At 38.9% G+C, this 21447-nt stretch overlaps 1 protein-coding gene across 1 annotated transcript in view; it reads left to right on the top strand.

Moving 5' to 3' along the window:
• chrnb2 (cholinergic receptor, nicotinic, beta 2) overlaps window positions 1-13669 on the top strand; it is a 34739-nt gene extending 21070 nt beyond the window's left edge. Inside the window, exons 5-6 of the mRNA XM_026284647.1 lie at window positions 4845-5967; window positions 12121-13669. Of these exons, the coding sequence (XP_026140432.1) occupies window positions 4845-5967; window positions 12121-12273 (1276 nt within the window). The 3' untranslated portion in view covers window positions 12274-13669. The remainder of the gene's footprint in view (window positions 1-4844; window positions 5968-12120) is intronic.
• The last annotated feature ends 7778 nt before the right edge of the window (window positions 13670-21447 follow it).

A 21447-nucleotide genomic window follows, 5' to 3' on the forward strand; every position in this document is an offset into this window, starting at 1 on the left:
TCAGTATTCAAGTTCCATTTTCTACTGTTATGATATTTTTTGGATTATGTACCTAGCAAATGTGATGTGTCTGCACCAAATGCCTGAACTAAACAGTTACATAAGGCACTTACATTTGAAATAAACAGGGCCAGGCAGTCAATATTAAAATACACTGTATTAAAACTATAGCCAAAAGAAGTAATGAATGTGACTTGTGTGCTTTCGTTTGTCTGGGTAACGTTGCTTAAAAGTTACAATATCCAGTCTTTCAAGGTAATGGGTTTGATTCATGCTGTAGCAAATGAACAAGCTGATAAAGTTGCCATCTGCAAAATGTACAAGATTAAATGTCTGTCGTCATGATTATGTAAACTTGCAAACATTCACACAATACTGCATGTGCAATTATACCACAAACTGAAGTTACAAAACTGTAGGGTTGTAAAGCACTGCTTGCATGAAGCAATCTCCATCTACAAATTATAAAGAAAAATAAATAAGTAAATAAATGTGCTTGCTTTTTATGTTAATGTATTAATTTGTGCAATTAAAAAATAATGACTGATGAGTCTAAGCAGGCTTTCACACTAGCACTTTTGGTGTGCACCTGGTTTCATTTGACATCAGAGTTCAGTTCATTTGGATAATGTGATTGCTGTTTTTTGATCTTTTGAACCATACACGTGTCTGTCCAAGGGACAGTCTGGGGTGCAGTACATGCAAACTTTGGTGCAGTTAATTTCTGATGTGAATTGTTTTAAATAACAGAAGTGAACCACTATTGATGAAATACCTGTTTGAATTGGTCAAACTGTGTATTATGTGTTGTCTCACTTTCCTGACAAACTTAACTGAAGTGTTCCAAGCACAGTGAATTTATATCTCATTACCACTCACCTTCAGCAGAAATTGACTTCCGCATTTTTTTAACCTTTGCATTACATTTGCGATGAGCCATTATGTGTTGTGCTTTAGAAACAAAACCAATTTTTAAAAATCCAAAGCACAAAAGTGAAGTGAGCAATCAACTGTAGGCTGTCCATTAATTTTGCCATCTTCTTCTGCTTAGTCATTTCTTAGCAGAAGCTGTAAATAGCTGCTACTATGGTGACACAAACACGGCAGGGTATCTCCAGGATTTTTAAACTAAAATTTACTTTTAAGACCTGCACAAATAAAATTAATCCAATGCGAGCAGGGTAGGGCAATGTCTATTGTAACCTGTTAAACTGTAAAATGACTATAAAAAGCATTATTTACAGTTCAGATACAGGTTTTTAATAAAAACAAAAAGTTTTATATTAGTGCTGTCAAAATTAGCGCGTTAACGCATTCGATTAATTTGAAATATTTAACGCGTTAAAAAAAAATAACGCAATTAACGCGGTTGCAGTTTTTTTTTTTTTTTTCCAGTTGTGGCCTATGTGTGTTCAACGTGCAAAGAAATATGGATAAGACCAAGGAAGGACTTTTAGACGGAAAGTTTCAGTACAAAACTCTGCCGGATTACTCTTCAGTCTGCCACAAGAAACATTACTCTTCATTTAGTCTGCCACAAGAAACAGCAACATTAAAATCATGAACTCAAATGTCATTTAAAAAAAAAAAAAAAAAAAAAAAAAACAATGACTGTAACAGTGCGTAAATCAGACCTTTCTGTAACGCTAACGTTAATAAGCTTAAATGAAAATAACGAAATAATTGTGTAGCGGAGTATTTTTTGTACACAGTGCCGCGAACTGTCAATCACTCCTGTGCGCGTGCATCACTGTCCTCCTCAGCTGCAGCAACTTGCGCTCTCTCTCTTCATCAAGCTTTAAAACAAAAAGGGGACGAAAAGATCATATTGTCTTTGTGCATAGGCTATAGATTAATTAGATAAATGAATATCTAAATTTGTGCCTTGCCGTCTACGGTATTTTTTTAGAACTTAGAAAAAAGATGCTGCAGCCAATGAACAGCCAGCGGGGGCTGCAGGACGACTCAACCTCCGCAGACAGTTTTTAATGTTTATCAGACAATAAATACTCAAGATTTTGCTTTAGTATAACTCACAACGAGTTTCACACACCTTCTCCGGCCACGTTGAGTTGTTGACACTTAACAGTGGGAAAAGCGACACATGCGCTATTCACTTGTATAACTTAAGGGTGAATGGGTAATGTAGTTACTGCTCTGGGTGGGATGAATTAGGAAGCTTGCATTGTGAAGGGCGCTCTGAAAATCGGCAGTGCAGGTAAAAGATTAAAACCTCTATTAAAACAGATGTCCAAATGAGCGTACCGGCACGTTCTGGGCGCACGGAGAGGTGGCGGTACGCTGCTATATTTGGAAGTGGCGGTACTGAGTACCGGTGCATACTGGCCCACTTAAAGCACTGGCAATGACTATACTTTGGAATTTTTTTGCAGTCCACTTAGAATTCAACATGGAAATCATTTTTGTTTTTTATTGGCATTGATTGTTTTGAAATTCAAATGGTACTTACATGCCTGTGTTTTTATTTCTGTAATAAATATGGCTTTCAAGCCAACAGTTAATTTGGAGGATATTGATGGTTTATTGCAGGTATGTTGTTTACATGAGAAAATCTGTGTTACAAGTTAAACAAAAATTCCAATAAACAATCATATTTTGAATTTAAATAGTTTCTTTGTCTTGAGTTTACATTAATTATTTACATTTTACATTTACATATCCAAAAAGTTTCAGTCTTTTAATTGCGATTAATCGCGATTAATCGCGATTAATTTTAAAAAATTGTGCGATTAATTAGTTATTTTTTTTTAATCGATTGACAGCACTATTTTATATAATGATAAACTTCACATTCAAGCCTTTAAGCCATTAAGAAAATGGATGGGCAAAAAAGATCCATTTATTAAATTAATTTAAACAATTGTTATCAATCCATTGAATTCTTATCCTATATTTTACTGTCTTTATTGTTTAGATTTTTATGATGCAATATCTATTTATCTATCCACCAGTTCAAATGTATAACTGCAGCACTGGGTTGATTTTTATGGAATTACATTTGGTTCAATAATAATGAACGAAACTATAAAACTGAACGTAACTTTTTCAGAAACTATCAAAAATATGCCATTAAAAAAGAAGAAAAACACAATGAAAACGAAAAAAAAAAAAACGAACTCAGTCGCACAAATTTAACAGGCTCTTCAAATATGCTCAATTCTTTGTTAATGTTTTTCAAAGATTTGTTTTCGCTAATTGTGGATTCTGAATGCATTGCCACAGATTTCGCTTTTGCTTCACAGTTTTTCGTTTGGTGTTTTGACACAAACTTCTTTTGGGGGCGGGCTTAACAGTGATCTACTCTGATTGGATAGTGAGCTTTTGATGGGCAGGTGCTTTCTGACCCGGAAGTACAGTCGCCACTCTGTGGCGCGCATATTGGAAAAAGTTACGTCCAGTTTTATAAAGTTTCGTTCATTATTATTATTGACCTATCTATATACCATAGATTTTCAGCAGATGGACTTATTGAAAATGCACATTCATTCTCTGCCAGCAGGTGGCGCTTTCTGAATGGCAGAAATGTAGCAGTTTTCCCAATTCAAAAAGCGGCGCAGCACCTGACTTTGAAACAAAAGTGTTCATTTTTATTTAAAGGGGTCATATGATGCGATTTCAATTTTTCCTTTCTCTTTGGAGTGTTACAAGCTCTTGGTGCATGAAGAAGATCTGTAAAGTTGCAAAGACTAAAGTCTTAAAACCAAATAGATATTCTTTATCAACGTTAAGACTCTCCCACACCCTCCTAAAATGACTCATTCAAACACACCCCCACATGTCTACGTCACTATGTGGAAATATTTGAGTAATGCTGCCCAAATGTTCACGCAAAGAAAGGCGTGGTTTCAGCCATGTCAGGGAGATGCTGTGTGCTTATAGGCGAAAGCAGAAATACTTTTTTGGCCTTCCGAAAGTAGATGTATTTAGTAATCTTTAAGATTACTTACAACAGAACAGCAATGCATTTTATGGACAACCATGAACCTAGGAGAGGAGGTAATTCTGACTTTGCCACAACAATTTGGCTCTTCTGAATCAGCTACTAAGAATTTGCTATCGACTGTTCAGACATCGCATATATGTGCACTCAAATCACAGTGTAGTCAGCTGTCTTAACCGTCCATGGCTTGTGCACTGCAAAAACATACAATCCTCAATCACTGTGTTTGTCACGCCAATGGTTCCCCTTTCGCAATTATGGAAAGGGCGTTACATTTCTGATGAGTGCTTGTGGTGTTCATCCAATCAAAAGGCACAGAGTGAGTTGGCCAATCAGAGCAGACTGCGCCTTGTCAGAAGGAGGGACTTTGTAGAAAATGACATGTTTGAGAGAGGCGGGGCATAGAGGACATACAATAATGTATAGTATTTGAAAAATGTCAACATGTCAACATATTCTGTTACACCAAACACACAAAATAATTATAGTTATAAAAGCATCATATGACCACTTTAATCAAATTATAGACTTTTGAAGTTTGTCACGTTCAGCTAAATCACAATTCTTGTCTCTCCGTACACAAATTTAAGAACTCTTGAAATCATAATTAAGACTTTCTTGTACCATTTAAGACAATGTATGGCCTGATTAAAACTTTACCATTTTAAGGACCTGCAGAAAACCCTGATGTACTGTGGCTCTGAATCAAAAACACAGTTCGAACCTAGTCCAGCAGGGGGGTGGAGGATTAATCAACTCTGGTCCAGATAATAAATCCTAAATTATTTTATAAAATAGTTGACATTAAGCCACAAATGCTATTGATAAAGTTTACTTTGAAGTATAAACTATCTCATAACCTCTCTGTCTCCTTCCCCATCAGTGCTGACGGCATGTATGAGGTGTCTTTCTACTCCAATGCTGTCATCTCCCACGATGGAAGTGTCTTCTGGCTTCCACCAGCGATCTATAAGAGTGCCTGTAAAATTGAGGTGAAGCACTTTCCCTTCGACCAGCAGAACTGCACGTTGAGCTTCCGCTCGTGGACCTATGACCGCACAGAAGTGGACCTGGTTCTGCGTGCAGACGTGGCTAGCATGGACGATTTTACGCCCAGCGGCGAATGGGACATCATTGCTCTGCCTGGCCGGCGCAATGAGAACCCCTCTGACCCAACCTACGTAGACATCACCTATGACTTCATCATCCGGCGCAAACCCCTCTTCTACACCATCAACCTCATCATTCCTTGCATCCTCATCACCTCTCTGGCCATCTTGGTCTTCTACCTTCCATCAGACTGCGGGGAGAAGATGACACTCTGTATCTCAGTGCTACTGGCCCTCACTGTGTTCCTGCTGCTGATCTCCAAAATTGTGCCGCCCACGTCTCTCGACGTCCCTCTGGTCGGGAAGTATCTGATGTTCACCATGGTGCTGGTCACGTTCTCCATTGTGACAAGTGTGTGCGTGCTGAACGTGCATCACCGGTCACCCACCACACACACCATGCCTCCATGGGTGAAGCTAGTGTTCCTCAACAAGTTACCTGCTTTGCTTTTCATGCGTCAGCCACGCAACAGCAGCGAGCGTCAACGTTTGCGCCAACGCCGGCGTGCCAACGAACAGCAGGAAGGCGGGCGAGCAGGTCTGGCTGATGGGCTCATGGCGGGTTTGGGCCTGGGCAGCTCTTCATCAGGGAGCAAAGAGAACAATGAGGCATGCACGTGCTATGTGAACCGGGCCTCAGTTAAACAGTTTGGGGCAGAGTTGGGTGGCGGAGGGGGGGCAACAGATGGACTAAACGGGATAAGGGAAGGTGGGAGAGAGTCCAGGGAAGGAGGTTCAAATCCATTACAAAGCTCTGCTCTACCTCAGGGGAAGCAGCAGCCCCCTACAATCCTCACCCAGGCTCTGCTGGCCCAGGCCTGCCCAGGGTTCGAGGAGGCTGTAGGCGGAGTCCGCTTCATTGCAAACCACATGAAGAGTGAGGATGACGACCGTAGTGTGAGTCATTATGTTTCATAATCACATATCTGAATGTGCAGATGAATTATTTTCACATTAAGAACAATAGCATGCTATCATTCATAGCAGTCATAAGCCCCGTTCACACCACGGGAACTTTCCCCGGGAACTAGGGACTTTGGGCCAGTACTCTGTCTGTTTCCAATGCAGAAACCAGGATCTAAATAGAGTTCCAGGTAAAAATGTACCCCTCCAAAAGTCCCTTTTCGTGAGGTAGTACTTTTCCAAAGGTCCGGAACTTTTGGGGTGGGACTTGAGTTCAAGCAGCAATGTGTTTCAACCACCATAAATTTTTTATAGTACTGTTACTGTGTCATGAAATGTAGTTTTTAAATGATTTCAGGCGAGAATGTAGTTGTTTAAAACTCCAATTTGGGGTTTATTTATAAGGACAGCGCCTTTTTGAAAATGTGCTTCACCAATTTTGGGCACGTGAGCTCCACATGATCAGCGGGCGCTCAGTGTTAATGTATCCTGACTAAAGCAGCCTCAAATCAGCTAGTCCATCTGACATTTGCCACTGGCTCTGATGTCTCTGTGGTGGTTAAACATAAGATATAATTAATTTTGGTTAAATCTAACTGGTAATCTATGGTATTAATTCTATTGTTCTATTAATCTATTAATATGGTAAAATGAAAATTAAAAGAGACAATACTGTATGAAATTATATATTTTTTTCATTGTAATGTATGTACTTTAAGCTGCATTTGTCTTCGGAGCACAATTTAAGATATTTTGGATGATAACCAGGAGACTTGAGTCACATAGACTTCCAAGTAAGTTACTCTGTCAAGGTCTGGAAATGTATGAAAGACATCATCAGAATAGTCCATCTGCCATCACTGGTTCAACCATAACATTATGAAGCAATGAGAATACTTTTCTGAAGCACCCGCCCCCTACACTATAAATAGTTAATACTCAAGCTGCGGCTAAGGTCGTCACTTGTTCAGTGTTAGTATTTTCTGTATGGTAAATGGAACGTAGTGCACAATGCAGGCGATATTGAATGATTCATACAGTGTGAATATGCTTTCGACTGGGGCAACTGAGGTCTGGTTTCACGTTGTGTCATGCGAACCGCGGCAGTGCACACAGTCTGATCCAGCCTGATCTAGCCTGGCTGTCGAATGGGCTTCACTGATCTCAAGGGATCTGGCCCGAAAAGATATAAACATAACACTATTGCTATTTTAAAAAAGGGGTCCAGGCTGCTCGATATGTCCCACCCTGTCTTCCTTTTTCAGTTGAAATTACGTCACCATAACACTGTGTGTTTCAAGGCACTTCAGGGGGCCTTTAAAGGTAAAATGATGCATCCTGGATCAAATCAATACGGGATGCAATTTGTTCCATATTTTAGAAAGGCCAACACATAGTTGAATCAACAAATGTGTGCACTGTTTATAATCCTAATAGCAATTATAATGAAATTAATTTCTTAAGAATTATTAGAGAAGTAAATTTTTACATGACTGCATTTTGTTGTCTTTGTTTCCGTAGCGAATGTATCTCCGGAAACACATGCCGTTAAAGTCCTTTCATGTGACCAAAGCATGTGGTAAACCTGCACGGTTTAAAAGATCTAGAGCTCACATCCGCCCTTTGAACTCAAGGCTCTCCAGATAGTGCTGTATGGGAAAGTTATCAGTGGATCTGTTCAGTAACTAATGATGAACGCGCAGTTTACAGAGAAGCTTGCTCACGATGGACTGTCTGACTTAAAGAAATAGTTCACCCAAAAATGAAATTTTGCCATCGTTTACACACCCACAAGATGTTACAAACCTGTAATAATATTTCATACATTATCAGAGCTTAGTAGACATACTTATATTTTTAGGTATTATTAGCCAGATTAATTAATAGATTATAGGCCTATGATATGTTATACCCTATTTATTAATTTATCAAATTATTTAGATAAAAATGGGACAAATAATTACATAATAATTTAGTCCGAATTTAAGCAAATTAATAAAAAAATTAATAATAATAATCCCCATCCTGGTAACAGCTGTAGACCAGTCAAAAAAGACTAATACTTAATAATTATAAACAATCAAATGTAAAATAACAATATTAATGTGTTCTGTTACAAGTTTAAATAGCCTACTTGTGCATGTTTTTTCATGGTTTACTGTTGAGCTATGAGTTCCTCACTGATTATTTGTTTCCTTGGGTTTTTTTTGGGGGGGGGGGTTGTCATGAGTGTGCATTCCTTATTTTGCCTTGCTGAAGGGGGCAACTCTACCCAGACAACATGTAGGCCTATCACCTACAGCCCTTTTAAATTGGACATATACTGTAGCTGTAACACCAGTGTCCAAATTCAACTTCTTTTATGCTTACTCGGTAACTGGAAAAGAAGGGTTGGTTTACTAGTGTTACACTGATATAAGATGAGCAGAACTGAAGCAATCCAAAGAGTTCTATTCACTAATTGCTAAATTATATTATAATGTTAATTTTTTTTTTTTTTTTTTTTGGCAGCTACATCTAAAAGTCAGAAATAACACTAAAACTGTTAAGAGTGTTTATTAGATCATCTAGGACTGACTCAATACCTGACATCCATTATGAGCTCAGTGAAAGCTTACACCCACACACACACAGATCAATATGCAGCTCCACACGTGGTTAAATAATATGTGATGTGGAGGCTTTGACAGGCAAGCCCTGAAGCATTAAAAAAGAGATGTGGTCTTTAGCCAAAGCACAGCTACACATCAGCACTACACTCACTGTTGGCATTTGAATGGCTTACAGTCCCATTCTGTCAAACACTGTGTGCGTCTCAGCATTACTCAGTATGAGAGTAGCAGTCGTGCTGAAAGATACTGGAGGTGATTCACAGAGATTTTACAAGCCAAGTGATAGATGCCAACTGATCTATTTCTAGAGAGTTGAGGTGATTAAGTAATGAACAGATATATTAATATAGATATATTCAACTGACCACTTGCAGGGAGTTTGATTGATAGCCGATCTGACCAATCATATCGCAGAATCTGCCATTTTTGACAAACAAACCAGCCCAGAGATTAAGGCTGGTGGACTTGAACTTGAAAAATGGGGTGTATTGATGTCTCTCTGCAGTTGAAACAAGATACTGTTGATGTTCATTCGTGTTTATTTTGTGCTTTAAGTAAAATTGATAAGATGATTGGTTCACATGCTGCTTGAACTGAGGCGCTACAGCAACCTGTCACCACAAAATGGTATTTGTTTGAATTTCTCAAAAATAACAAAATTTGAAAGCGGAGACTTTGTTTCATACCATTTTTCGTTATTATTACTTTCTAGCTCCGCAATGTATTTTTCACTGCGTGAGAACGTGTGGCGTAAGAGTGGCATGACTTCAGTAGACATAGAGTCGACATAGCTACAGTAACGAAGGGTTTTTGCGTAGGTTCAATTAAATCGAAGGGTTTTTGCGTAGGTTCAATTAAATTAAAATATTACGGCACACATAATATTTGTAATAATACCAAATAAATTTCTAAATCAGTAATATATTCTTAATGATTTTTTTTTAATATATATATTATTTTATTTTAGAAATAAAAAAGATTTTTTTATGAATCATACAATCCTTTAAATTGCTATTTTATCTTTAAAAGGGGTCCGTTTTAAGTGCTATAATAGATTTATAGTGAGATTTTCTTTATCTTTTCACATTATTTGGATGATATTGTTTAGTTAGAACAGTCAGCAATATATTTTAAAGCTTGGCAATATTTTAAAGTGAACTTGAGCAGTTGGTTTCTTCTTAAGAGCAGGAACACAGTCAACATGGGGTAAAATTAACAGCACTCAGTAATTCTGTCAATCATCTCGACCTGCACACAGTTTCATTCCCATGGTAACAAGGCATCTCCATGCCAACTCCCTTGCAGCCTTTGCCGTGCTTACGGTTCAGGTCCCCTGTGTCTCACCTCATCAGAGCACTGTGGTGGAATGAAGTCTCGGTTCACATTAACCTTTTCCTTCACCCTTTTCCCTTCTCTCACTCACTCCCACACATTCACATCCAATTTCCCATTTTATGTTTACCTCTCATTCTTTCTTTTTTACCCCACCCCCACATTTTATGTGTGACTCATCTATGTCCTGTCTCCCTTTTACATCTGACATCTTCATCTCTTTTTGACATTACGAATTTTTAAAGGGATGGTTCACCCAAAAATGAAAATACTCGTTCTCAGTGGTTCTTAACCCATTTGTTGCTATCTTTTCACACAAAAGGAAAATTTTGAAGAGTCATGCAGCTGTAATGGCTTCATAGTGAGCACATCTGTCAAGTTACAAAAAAGGACACTTTTCTTTGCTGATTCGTTTATTGTTATTCATTCCTCTCTACTGAGGTTCTCAAATCAAATATGGCATCTGTGGCCCAGGTCTAACATTACAACATATGGTCATTTATAGTCATTAGAGACTAAGCGTCATAAGGTCTGCCCAAACTACAGTATATTTTAGTCAAGAACTGCGCACTTAGACAGGAAGAGCTGGACTGGACATGAACAAGAGTCAGTCACAATTTGTACTGCCATTTATGGATGAAGTTATGTGACAAACATTATAACAGGAATTCTGGCAAACTGAGAATTTTTTTTTTGAACACCTATAAAATCTTTGAACTTTAGACTCTAAAACTTTCAAGCCAACATTAAGTTTGTCTTGACAATTCTACTTTTTTTTCCCACTGTTAATTAGGTTAAATTGCTTTCCCATTCCCATAGTTATGGAAATATCAGTACACAGGTTTGGAATAATCACAGATAAAAATAATTACAGAATTTTGGGGAAAATGTATTTCACCCCGTTCCTTGTTCTCTTTCTCTTTGTCCTCTGTTCTACTTAAACACATAATGGCACACCATTGTTATTTTAAATTATTTATATATATACTATTATAGAATTTATTAAAATTTTGACTTATCTTTAACTTTTATATTTTAAGTTCTAATTTCAATTTAGATTTTATAAATTTTGTTGTGTTTGTCATTTTTATGTATTTTTTAATAATTTTAGGTACTTCAGTGTAAACAATTTTCTGTTAGTTGCCATCTTTCCCACACACCGCTGGGTAAACGTCTGATGCATATGGCACACAAAAGTCTAAAAACTCTTCATGAGTTTCGAAGTCGTCAGATTGATTGAATTATACAGGAGACGTGTGTGTCGCGTTATTTAAACATTCCGCCTGGAAACAAAAATGCCATGACACCAAATCCCCTCACTAAAGAAGAAAGCTACCATATTTACAACTGTGACGATGAGCACTTATCAGGATCCACTAAACGCTGGATTTTCAAAAGTCTGTGAAATATTTAAAGTTTGTGGCAATGAATCTTTAAAATACGTCCAAGAGTTTTACACACCAGTCTGTTATTGTGGCAACATTCCCACGCCCCAAAACGTGATGATGAACAAATCGAAATGGTTGTTTGACATGTCGGTCAAGCGGCCTCATGGGTGGGACTTGGCCAATGAAAGCTGCTTTGAATTCCAGACCTGACAGACTGACAGCTGTCAGTCTGAAGGTTGGTCTACGTGAAACTAGTTGTCATTTAAATCACCTAACATTTATATTTTATTTCCGTTTTATTTAAATTAATGAAAACAATTTGTAATAGTTTTATTTAAAGGTGATGCATGTCATTTTCTGACTGTACTTAAGCATAAAAGTACCATAATATGTTTGCAGATATTTAGGAATCATGTAAAGTTTACTCTTTTACAGCCAGTTATTCTACTTTGAAATGTGTGTTCCATGTCGGAATGTCTGTTTCATTTTGGTCTGTGTGATTCCGCCCACAGCCAGTTTAACCAATAGTATTTTGACTACAAGGGTTGCCACTTCGCAGAAAACAGAACATTTTGCAGCCATACAATCCAGCAAATGAATTGGGTCAGAGACCGTTCATTTCTACACGACCTACAGTAAAAAGCCTCGGCATCTATCTAAAAAGCTTTATGACCAGAGGGATTAAAACACGGTTAAACTGTGTACGAGGCTTGTCAGTATTGATGGACTGAAGAACCCATTTTAACCACTAGCTGTCTATAACATCCCTGTCTCAATCCAACCATCACTCATTGGTTGTTCTTTTTGTCTTACAGGTGAGTGAGGACTGGAAGTATGTGGCCATGGTCATCGATCGTCTGTTTCTCTGGATCTTTGTGTTTGTGTGTGTCTTTGGCACAATCGGAATGTTCCTTCAACCTCTGTTCCAAAACTACACAGTCAAAACTATCACCAACACACCCGGCTGACTAACCACCATCCACCACCACACCAATGGACGCTACCCACCATCAGTTGCGACAGGAGGGCAAAGGGAGGAGGTGGGGTCTGCCGAAGGAGAGGGCAAATGTCACTCTGGACTAACATTAGGTTTACACGAACCTTTTTTGGAAAATCACACAGAGTGGGGATTTAGTCCAGGATTCTCGTTCAGGCCTCTCGTCCAGTCCACCTTCCCCTCCTTTTAGGTGAAAAACCACATAAGCCAATCGGAGAGAAAGGAGACACCTGTTTACTTTGCTCAGCAGCCAATCAGCACTCATCTCTGCAAATAGAAAGCCATCCACCGCCAACAAGCTCCGAAACGAGCAGTCTGCTTCCTCAAGAGTCACATGACTTCTGTTTGTTACCTGTACGTGCAAGCTAGTCAGACAGGGATGAATTTAAATATCGGTTATAACATTGTTTCTTTCAGATTCTTGTTTATTTCTCAAGGACTAGAAGCCTGTCATAATCTATTGTATTGCAAAAACATTTTCTTTTCTGTGTGAACAAACGAGTGTCTGGTCCTTCAGAATGAGCTTTGATGCAGTATCGTATTATTATTGGTGTAGTAAAAGTGTGAATTGTATTACTACAACACACAACTTGAAGAGGGAGGGTGCCTGGTGAGATATGAAACAGTGACTGTTTATAAAGACCGAAGGTGTGATGGTAAAGTCAGTTGAATTTGCCAAAAAGCGGGCCCACTGTGATGTAGCACAGGGTTCCCACCCATAAATCTTGTCTCAAACCTTGCGATTTTTCCCTGAACAGATGAGCTTTGAGCTGAATGAGTCCATTTAGCCCCTAAATACTTCTCAGAGGTCTGCAGTGGTCAGGCAGACTGGCATTGATAGACAAATCTTAAAAAACCTGAGAATTCAAAATTAAGACACTGAGAGGCCAAACTGATATGAAAAGTTGTCATGATGAAATTCTGAGCAGTACTGCACTATTATTAAGCCTTGACTTGCATTTCATCTCCTTTCTGTCTGTCTTTCTGTGCTTCTCGTCTATCTCCCCTGTTCTCATCAGTCCTTCACACACCACATTACTGCCTCCTCAGAAACACATAATAGCTTCTCATGAAAATATAAACCATTGGTTATGACCATTTTCATATTCAAAAGCACCTTTAGTCAGTGACTCATGGACTTTGTTGATTTTAAGTCATTATTTACTGGATATAAATGTCAGTGAACCAGTGTTTGCAAATCAGCAGATCTCAGGATAATTTGAACACTTGTCATTCCAAAGTCTATGCTTCTTGTTTGTTCATTAAGAATTTTGACAAATATGGTTAAGATTTATTTGTAGAATTACAGATTTATTAAATATAATTATTTGTTGAATTTTGAAATGTTATTCATTGCTGTAATGGCAAAGCTGAATTTTTCGCAGCTTTCCTCCAGTCTTCAGTGTCACATGATCTTTCAGAAATCTTTCTAATATGCTGATTCAGTACTCAAAAAATATTTATTTTTCTGCTTATAAATGGATTCTTAGTTTTATTTTTTTGTGGAATTCGTAATACACGTTTTTAAGATTCTCTGATAAATGTAAAGTTTAAAAGAAAACTCTTTATTAAGCAGGGAATCTTCAAAACTCATCTATAAGAAAACAGATTATGCAAACGTTCACCCATGGATCATTTTTTTTTTGTTTTTTTGTTTCTCAACTATATTTCCTGAGTGCTTCATATGACCTCACACTCTTTGCTTTGCCTTTTCAGTCTTTCTTCTCTTCTCATATTTCCTTCACCAGCAGTGCTCTGCAAAAAAAGTCCTATTACAAACCACAAAGCTGCATAGTACAGCTGCTCTATTACATTAATATATCTTGACCGTTAGCTTTTAAAAATATAACAGTATTAGGGTGAAAGCCAAACTATGAATGCATTACTTTTGTCTTAGTTTGGGCTCCAAGTGACTGCATGACATCAACGATGAGACACAAGTCAGTATTCGCCACACAGGGTTGTGCCCCTGTTCATTAATTAAAGCATTCTGTTCATGCGAGCAAGCAAATCAGCTTCCATAACCATAAGTGCTTGTCTCTCTAATTCATCTAAGGAAAAATGGAATGAAGAGAAGAGACAAAGGGAGGAGTGTAGCTCTCTATATACATATGTTATGCCATGTCACGATCAATTCAACCTATTCAATACTGCAATAATCCAGAGTGTGACGTCACAAAGATTCTGTGTCAAAATACATGTCTGTCGGCCAATAAGAGTGCATCGTCTTATTCACAATTATGGCACTTAAATGCCCGTCTCCTATCCTCACCTCCCTCCTTTGGCTGACTGATCACATTTATCCTGTCAAATAAAGATTAGAAATTCATCATCTCTTTGTGTTTGACAATTCTTGGCCTATTTGCACAAATAACACTTGTTATTGCTCTGTTAGGGAAAGTCAAACTCAATGTTTTGCACTGAATACATTGTCTTTTTCATTTTTGTTAAAATCCTCAAACAAGATGGACTTGTTTACCAGTCTCATATTCATTGGCATTGCCACCTCCTGACAACATAACAATTCATGACTTATTTCAAGTTGGCTGCGCATCCTCCTTTATGAAAGCTCTTCAAACCAACTTTTCATGAAAGCATCTTAGAGAAAGGAAATGCACTTCCACATATTATATTAACGTGACCTTCAGTTTATTCTGCATAAAACATGACCTTGCTTTTGTTCCTACATCCCTGCTGACAAAAATAGTGAATGCTTCATGTAGAATGCAAGAAGATATAATTTTATTGAATAATAAACGAGCATTATCATGCAGTCTTTCCTAAAATGAGCAATTGACTTTCTGCAAACACAAAGAATCGAGTTGCCCTTCTAGACAAATACCCGAGACCTTTCCTGTCTAAGCTCAGCTATGTTTCAATACTGCCCTCTAATGGTCTAGAGTCTTGTCAGTGTTCATTTTTACACAGTATTTTGGACCATTAAAAAATTGTTTTATGTTCAATGACACATATTCAAATTTTTTGTAAACTGCGTTTGACTTTGAACGTTCGACTTGTAAACAGAGAAACAAAGATTTCCGTGAAACATGTCGTTCAAACCATAAACCGTGGTAAAAGTTGCGCACTGGTTTGAGGTTGAACTTGCCCCTAATGACTGCATGGTTTGTTCTTTAGCAAAAAGGGGCATTTAATTCTGGTGTTTTGCCCAATTCTAACCTCTGACCTCCTGCCAAATGATTACCCCCATAGTATTGGTAGGTTTAGGAGTCGGTTTGGGGGAGGGATTAGGATTAGGGGTGGGGTTAGGATCAGTAGTAATTTGATCAGGTAGCAATGGGGTGAGGGGGGCCTACATCGCAAGCTACATTAAAGTGATTATTATGTTTTGAATATGGATATTTTTCTTACAAAAACGCATCGATTCTATACAGGAGGCCTTTCACCCCCCAGAGTCATGTGAGACACTTTTTTTTTTATGGATGGGTGCTTTTTATTTAACTTCTTTTGGACTGATGCATGCAACATTCGCTGAGTGGCGAATAGAGTAATTACTCAAATAGAGTAATTCATGGCCTAATTTTCATTTTTGGCTTAATTAACCCTTTAAAGCAATACCAGCTGATGGAAAGACAACGGCGATCTGACGTAAACTGTTAACTGCCATTGCCAAAGAGCGCAAAAATCACTAAGCAACAGCAACAACCCAGAGGATTGTGAAACATTCAATCATTTATAAGAACATTAGCATAATAAAAAATGTAATTTATATGGGCAAAAGAAAGCGTGCTTTTGGCATTAAACGACAACTTACTGTCAGAAGAAGAGATTTTAGTCTTAAATTATACTCGCCTTTTAATCTGCCGTTTAATCATATTATTCACCACCTGAACATAGTCCCCAGTTTGTGTAGTTGCAGCAATAGCAGAGTTGCTGGGGACTATTTCCAGGCTGCACCCATGATACGGAAGCAAAGTTCCTTGATTATTACGCTGGAATGAGACTATAGTTCCTAGCCATATCGCCCTAGAAAATCGCGACTTTTCATTTTCTTCATTTGCTTCATTCGCGCGTGAAATTAACTTCACAACAGACGCGAATTCGCGTCATGGGGGGCTTCTGCCAGCTGAGTTCACGCAGCATTTTCAACCGCCATTTTTATTTGGATAATTTTCAAAATATTACTGTTATTGTGTCATGAAATGTTGTTTTAAAAGTATTTCAGGCGAGAATGTAGTTGTTTTAAACTCAAATATGCGGTTTATTTATAATAACAGCGTCTATTTAAAAAATGTGTTTCGCCGATCTCGGAGATGAGCTCCATGCGATCAGCGGGAGCTCCGTCATCATGTATCCGCCGAGAGTAGCCTTACCTCGGCTAGATCTTCTGACATTTGCCGCTGGCTCTGATGTGTCTTTAGTGGTTCAAGATAAAATATAATTCGTTTGGGGTAAAATGAAACGTTTCTTATCCTTGGCCTATATTCAATTTATCTATTAATATGTTATATATATATATATATATATATATATATATAGGTCATTTTTATTCCTGTCTCTATAGAAATATGAACTTTTGTCATATAGCTCCGGTTGACTGCTCACTGGCAACATCTGTCGTTCCTCCTTGTTGAATGAGTGGAGAAGGGTATTCCTGCACAACCGGAGGCTGCAGGAACATACTGTTGAATGAGTGACTCCTAGCAGGCTCCTGCTTGGTTAACGCGGCGCGAATTGACGCCAAAGTTCAAATTTTTCAACTTAACGCGCGTTTCGCGCGAAGCACTCTATTCAAGCGTCAATTCGCGTCATTCGCGCGAACTAGACGCGCGAATGAGGCGAATTCGCGTCTTCCGCGCCGCGCTTAACGCCCCATTCGCGCCGCGAGACCTCCAGACGTGCGTAAACGCGCCTTTGCATTGACTTAACATTGAAATCATTCGCGCCAGACGCTCTATTCGCGTTTGGTGTGAACACAGCATTACTACACAATGTAGCTACAGAACAGACCAATTTTAAATAGGAAAAATATAAAAACACTTTGGTCATTTTTGGTCTATTCAGATTCAATGATCTATGCTAAACTAAGCTAAAAGTGCTACCGTCAGATCCGGAGATTTCCAAAATCAGCGTACTTTGTATTGAGAAACGCGCGCAGATCTACGTCACCAGTCTTTTTGTCTAATCTTCTCGGTACTTTACACCGCTGTGGAAACGCAGAAAGCAACAGGTATGGGGGGAAAATGTTCCGGGTAATATCGGTGGAAACGCGGCAAAATAAACCCAAAATAACAGGAATTAACGACTACAGACCTGTGGCTCTAACATCTGTCATCATGAAGTCATTTGAAAAACTGGTTCTGGCTTATCTGAAGGACATCACTGGACCCTTACTGGACCCCCTGCAGTTGGCTTACCGTTAAAACAGGTCCATGGATGATGCAGTAAACATAGGACTACACTTCATCCCACAACATCTGGACAAAACAGGGACTTATGTGAGGATCCTGTTTGTGGATTTAAGTTTGGCTTTCAACACCATCATCCCAACAGCACTCCAGAACAAACCGACCCAGCTCTCTGTTCCTAGCTTTATCTGTCGATGAATCACCAGCTTTCTGACAGATAGGCAACAGCTACTGAGACTGGGGAAATTCATGTCAAACAGCCGCTCCACCAACACTGGTGCCCCTCAAGGATGTGTTCTATCCCCACTTCTCTTCTCCCTGTACACCAATGACTGCACCTCTAAATTCCCCTCTGTCAAGCTCCCAAAGTTTGCAGATGACACTGTAGTACTCCTGTAAGTAACAAGACAATGAAGAGAAGAACGCATTTGTGATGGCTTCTCGTCTTTGCATTTACTACGAATGACAATAAAAGCAATGCATATTACAACTGCTCAAGACACTTCATTGTCAATACACATCTGACGTTTCCATAGTAATGCCTGAATATTAACATTACAACTTTAACATTTTGCATATTCAGCATTTACAATTGCCAACGTGACACTCTAATTGATCATTTATATATATTACACTTCCACTAAACTTTACAATTTATCTAAAATAATAACATGAGAATGATAATGTAAAACATTCAGAATCTAATCCATATTCTCAGTAAAGAACATAAACTCTGTTTGTTATCTGATGCATTAAATTGAATGACGAGACATATGAAATTAGCTCATTTACATTCACTCAACTGTAATGCTTAACACAGTTTACAGACATCACTGCCGAATAAATGACCACGTATGTAAATTAAGAGATAATTTATAACATGGAACAATATTATCTCTTATATATTCAAATATTATGTATACTTTACAGTTATAAGGGACTTTCGCGCTAATCGCGGGGCACTTATGCTAACCATGTGCTCAACATGACGAACTCATGACTCACTATACAAATAACTAAACAGCTGCGTTAAACACACACACAACTCGTTCGTATTATTAACAATGTTTATGCTTAAATCGAAAATGTGTTTTGCATTATACTTTGCAGTTACCTGTAAGTAACAAGACAATGAAGAGAAGAACGCATTTGTGATGGCTTCTCGTCTTTGCATTTACTACGAATGAGCATCACTGGCGCGCAGGCTGCTATGAGATGCGTGCGATGACGTCATCACACTGGTAGGCTATGCCAAGCGAAAATAATCAATTTATAAATGCATAAACACTCTTTCTTTTTAAACATAAAGTACAATAAAACATTTAAACCATATTTAAAACAATTTGAAAATTAGCATCACACTAAAAAAATGTACAAACACAAACTGCCTGTACTCACTATTACACTCTCCCCTACAGGATAAGATGTCGTCCCGACATCTACCAATGCCCTTCTCAATCGAGCTCAATCAATAATGCTTTCTGTTAAACAAAGTTCCTTTTTTTTCTTTTAGTCCATATAAATCAATTGGTGAATGTCATATATTGACAAGAATCTCAAAGTTCAGCAACAATAGTCCATTTGGGGGGGATTGTTGTTAGGAATTGACAAAAAAAAGAATATCTCACTTACGCTAAACAAAAACAGTCCATTTAAACAGGGGTCACCAATCTAAAGCTTAGAAGAGCTTAACGTGGCTGTGTTCAGAGTCCTAAAACAGTCCATGTTCCCTAAATATTCATATCTGCTTTGCTGTTCACTAGAGTTCACTATTGATTGTCCATTGTTCATATTATGTTTCCCAGCTCATCAGTGTGCATATTAGAGAGGCAGTTCATAGCTGATCAAATGTTCCAGTATGTGTGACCACATATCAACAGTCCATATTGTTTCACCCCAAAGGTAATTGGTAGTAACCAAAACAGTAGATCACTTAAAGATATGGTAGATTAAAGTTAGTAGCAAAAAGGTGGGGCTTGGTGATAATAAAAGGGTATTGTTGACCAAGTGTTTGGGACTCTGAAATCCTGATAGTAGTCGCCACTCATGCTCTGCACATTGCGACATACTGGTGTCCCAAAGGTGTCGTAAGTGAACGTTTTTGGGGGCCGTCGCATTCTCGTTGTTAACTTGGAACTGTTTTGTTCTCCTGAGTCCATGTTTCTCTGTTCTTGTATTGCAGGTGCTCCTCTCTCAACTAACTCTATTTCTTCAGACTCAATAGTTGATCTGACCTCTTGAGCCTCCTGTCTGTCTCTCGTGTCACTGACTTGTCTCTGTTCTCTAGGCTCAGTTTCCAATTCATCTTGGGTTAACTGTGGATGTTGTTCACGAGCTATATCATGGTTACCTACTGATGATTCAGGGAAGTCTGACTCCCTTGATAACACATCTCTATTTGTCCCATGTTGTCCATCAGTCCTTTTGTCTCTTTGTTGGCATTCCACTCTGAAGCTGTACTCATCTTCCTCACTTTCACTGTTGGCCTCTGGCACATACTCTCTGTTTCTTCCAAACTGACCCCTCTTTTTCCTCTGTTGGTTAGGTGCGGCTTGCTTTTCCTCTGCAATGGCTGGCTGTAAATAATCACATGGTAGAAGTAGATTTCTATGTAAGACTCTTGACCTCCCTTTCCCCTGCTCAGGTTTCACCTCATAAATAGGGACATCCTCCATGGCTTGACGGATTACAACGTGTACTTCGTCCTCCCAGTAGTTCCTTAGCTTTCCAGGACCTCCTCGTGGGGTAAGATTTTTCACCAGGACACGGCTTCCAGGGTACAGGTCAGCACATCTTACTTTGTGGTCATAGTTCCGCTTGTTCCTTTCAGCAGACTTTTCTGCATGGTCCCGTGCGATCTCATAAGCCTCTTGCATTCCCTTCGTCCATCGTTCTACATACTCTCGCTGATTAGTGGTGCCGCGGCCCTGTTCAAGTCCGAACAAAGCATCAACGGGGAGTCTTGGGGACCGACCAAACAACAGGTAAAATGGCGAGAAACCAGTAACCTCACATTTAGTGCAGTTGTATGCGAAGACTAGTTTGTTAAGTGCCTCCTTCCAATTGGATTTACCTTTCTCCGTCAGAGTCTTGAGCATCTGTAGTATCGTTCGATTAAACCTTTCCACCTGGCCATTTCCTTGAGGATGGTAAGGGGTTGTTCTTGATGCTGTTATACCACTGTACTTCCTTAGTTGGTCAAACAACTGGTTCTCAAGTTCTCCACCTTGGTCGTGGTGTATCCTCGAAGGGAATCCGAACTTGAGGGCAAAATCATTGAACAATCGGTCTGCCACCGTTTTGCCGGATTTTGATGTGGTAGCATAGGCTTGAACAAATCGAGTAAAGTGATCGATGACGACGAGAATGTACTCATATCCTCCTTTGCACTTTTCCAGATGGAGAAAATCAATTGAGACCAGCTCAAACGGGTAAGTTGTCTTGATGCTCTTTAGCGGTGCTCGTATCTCCCTAGATGGTTTTTTTTGCTTAATGCACGGACACGCCCTTAGGACATAATGCTCAACTTCCTTTTGCATCTGTGGCCAGAAAAAACGGTCTCTAATAAGACTTGTTGTCCTATCCAACCCTTGGTGGCCCATCTTATCGTGGAGTTCCCGCAAGACGATGTGCTTGAACTTGGCCGGTAACACAAGCTGAGTTCGCTGTGACGTTTTACGGTACAGTATGCCATGTTCATCTAACTGTAACTTGTCCCATTCTCGGATTAAACCTCTAAGCTTTGGTTCGACTGCCCGCCACTGTTTTGAACCTGGCCG

The sequence above is a fragment of the Carassius auratus genome, chromosome 16 (assembly GCF_003368295.1).
Source record: "Carassius auratus strain Wakin chromosome 16, ASM336829v1, whole genome shotgun sequence".
Taxonomy (NCBI): domain Eukaryota; kingdom Metazoa; phylum Chordata; class Actinopteri; order Cypriniformes; family Cyprinidae; genus Carassius; species Carassius auratus.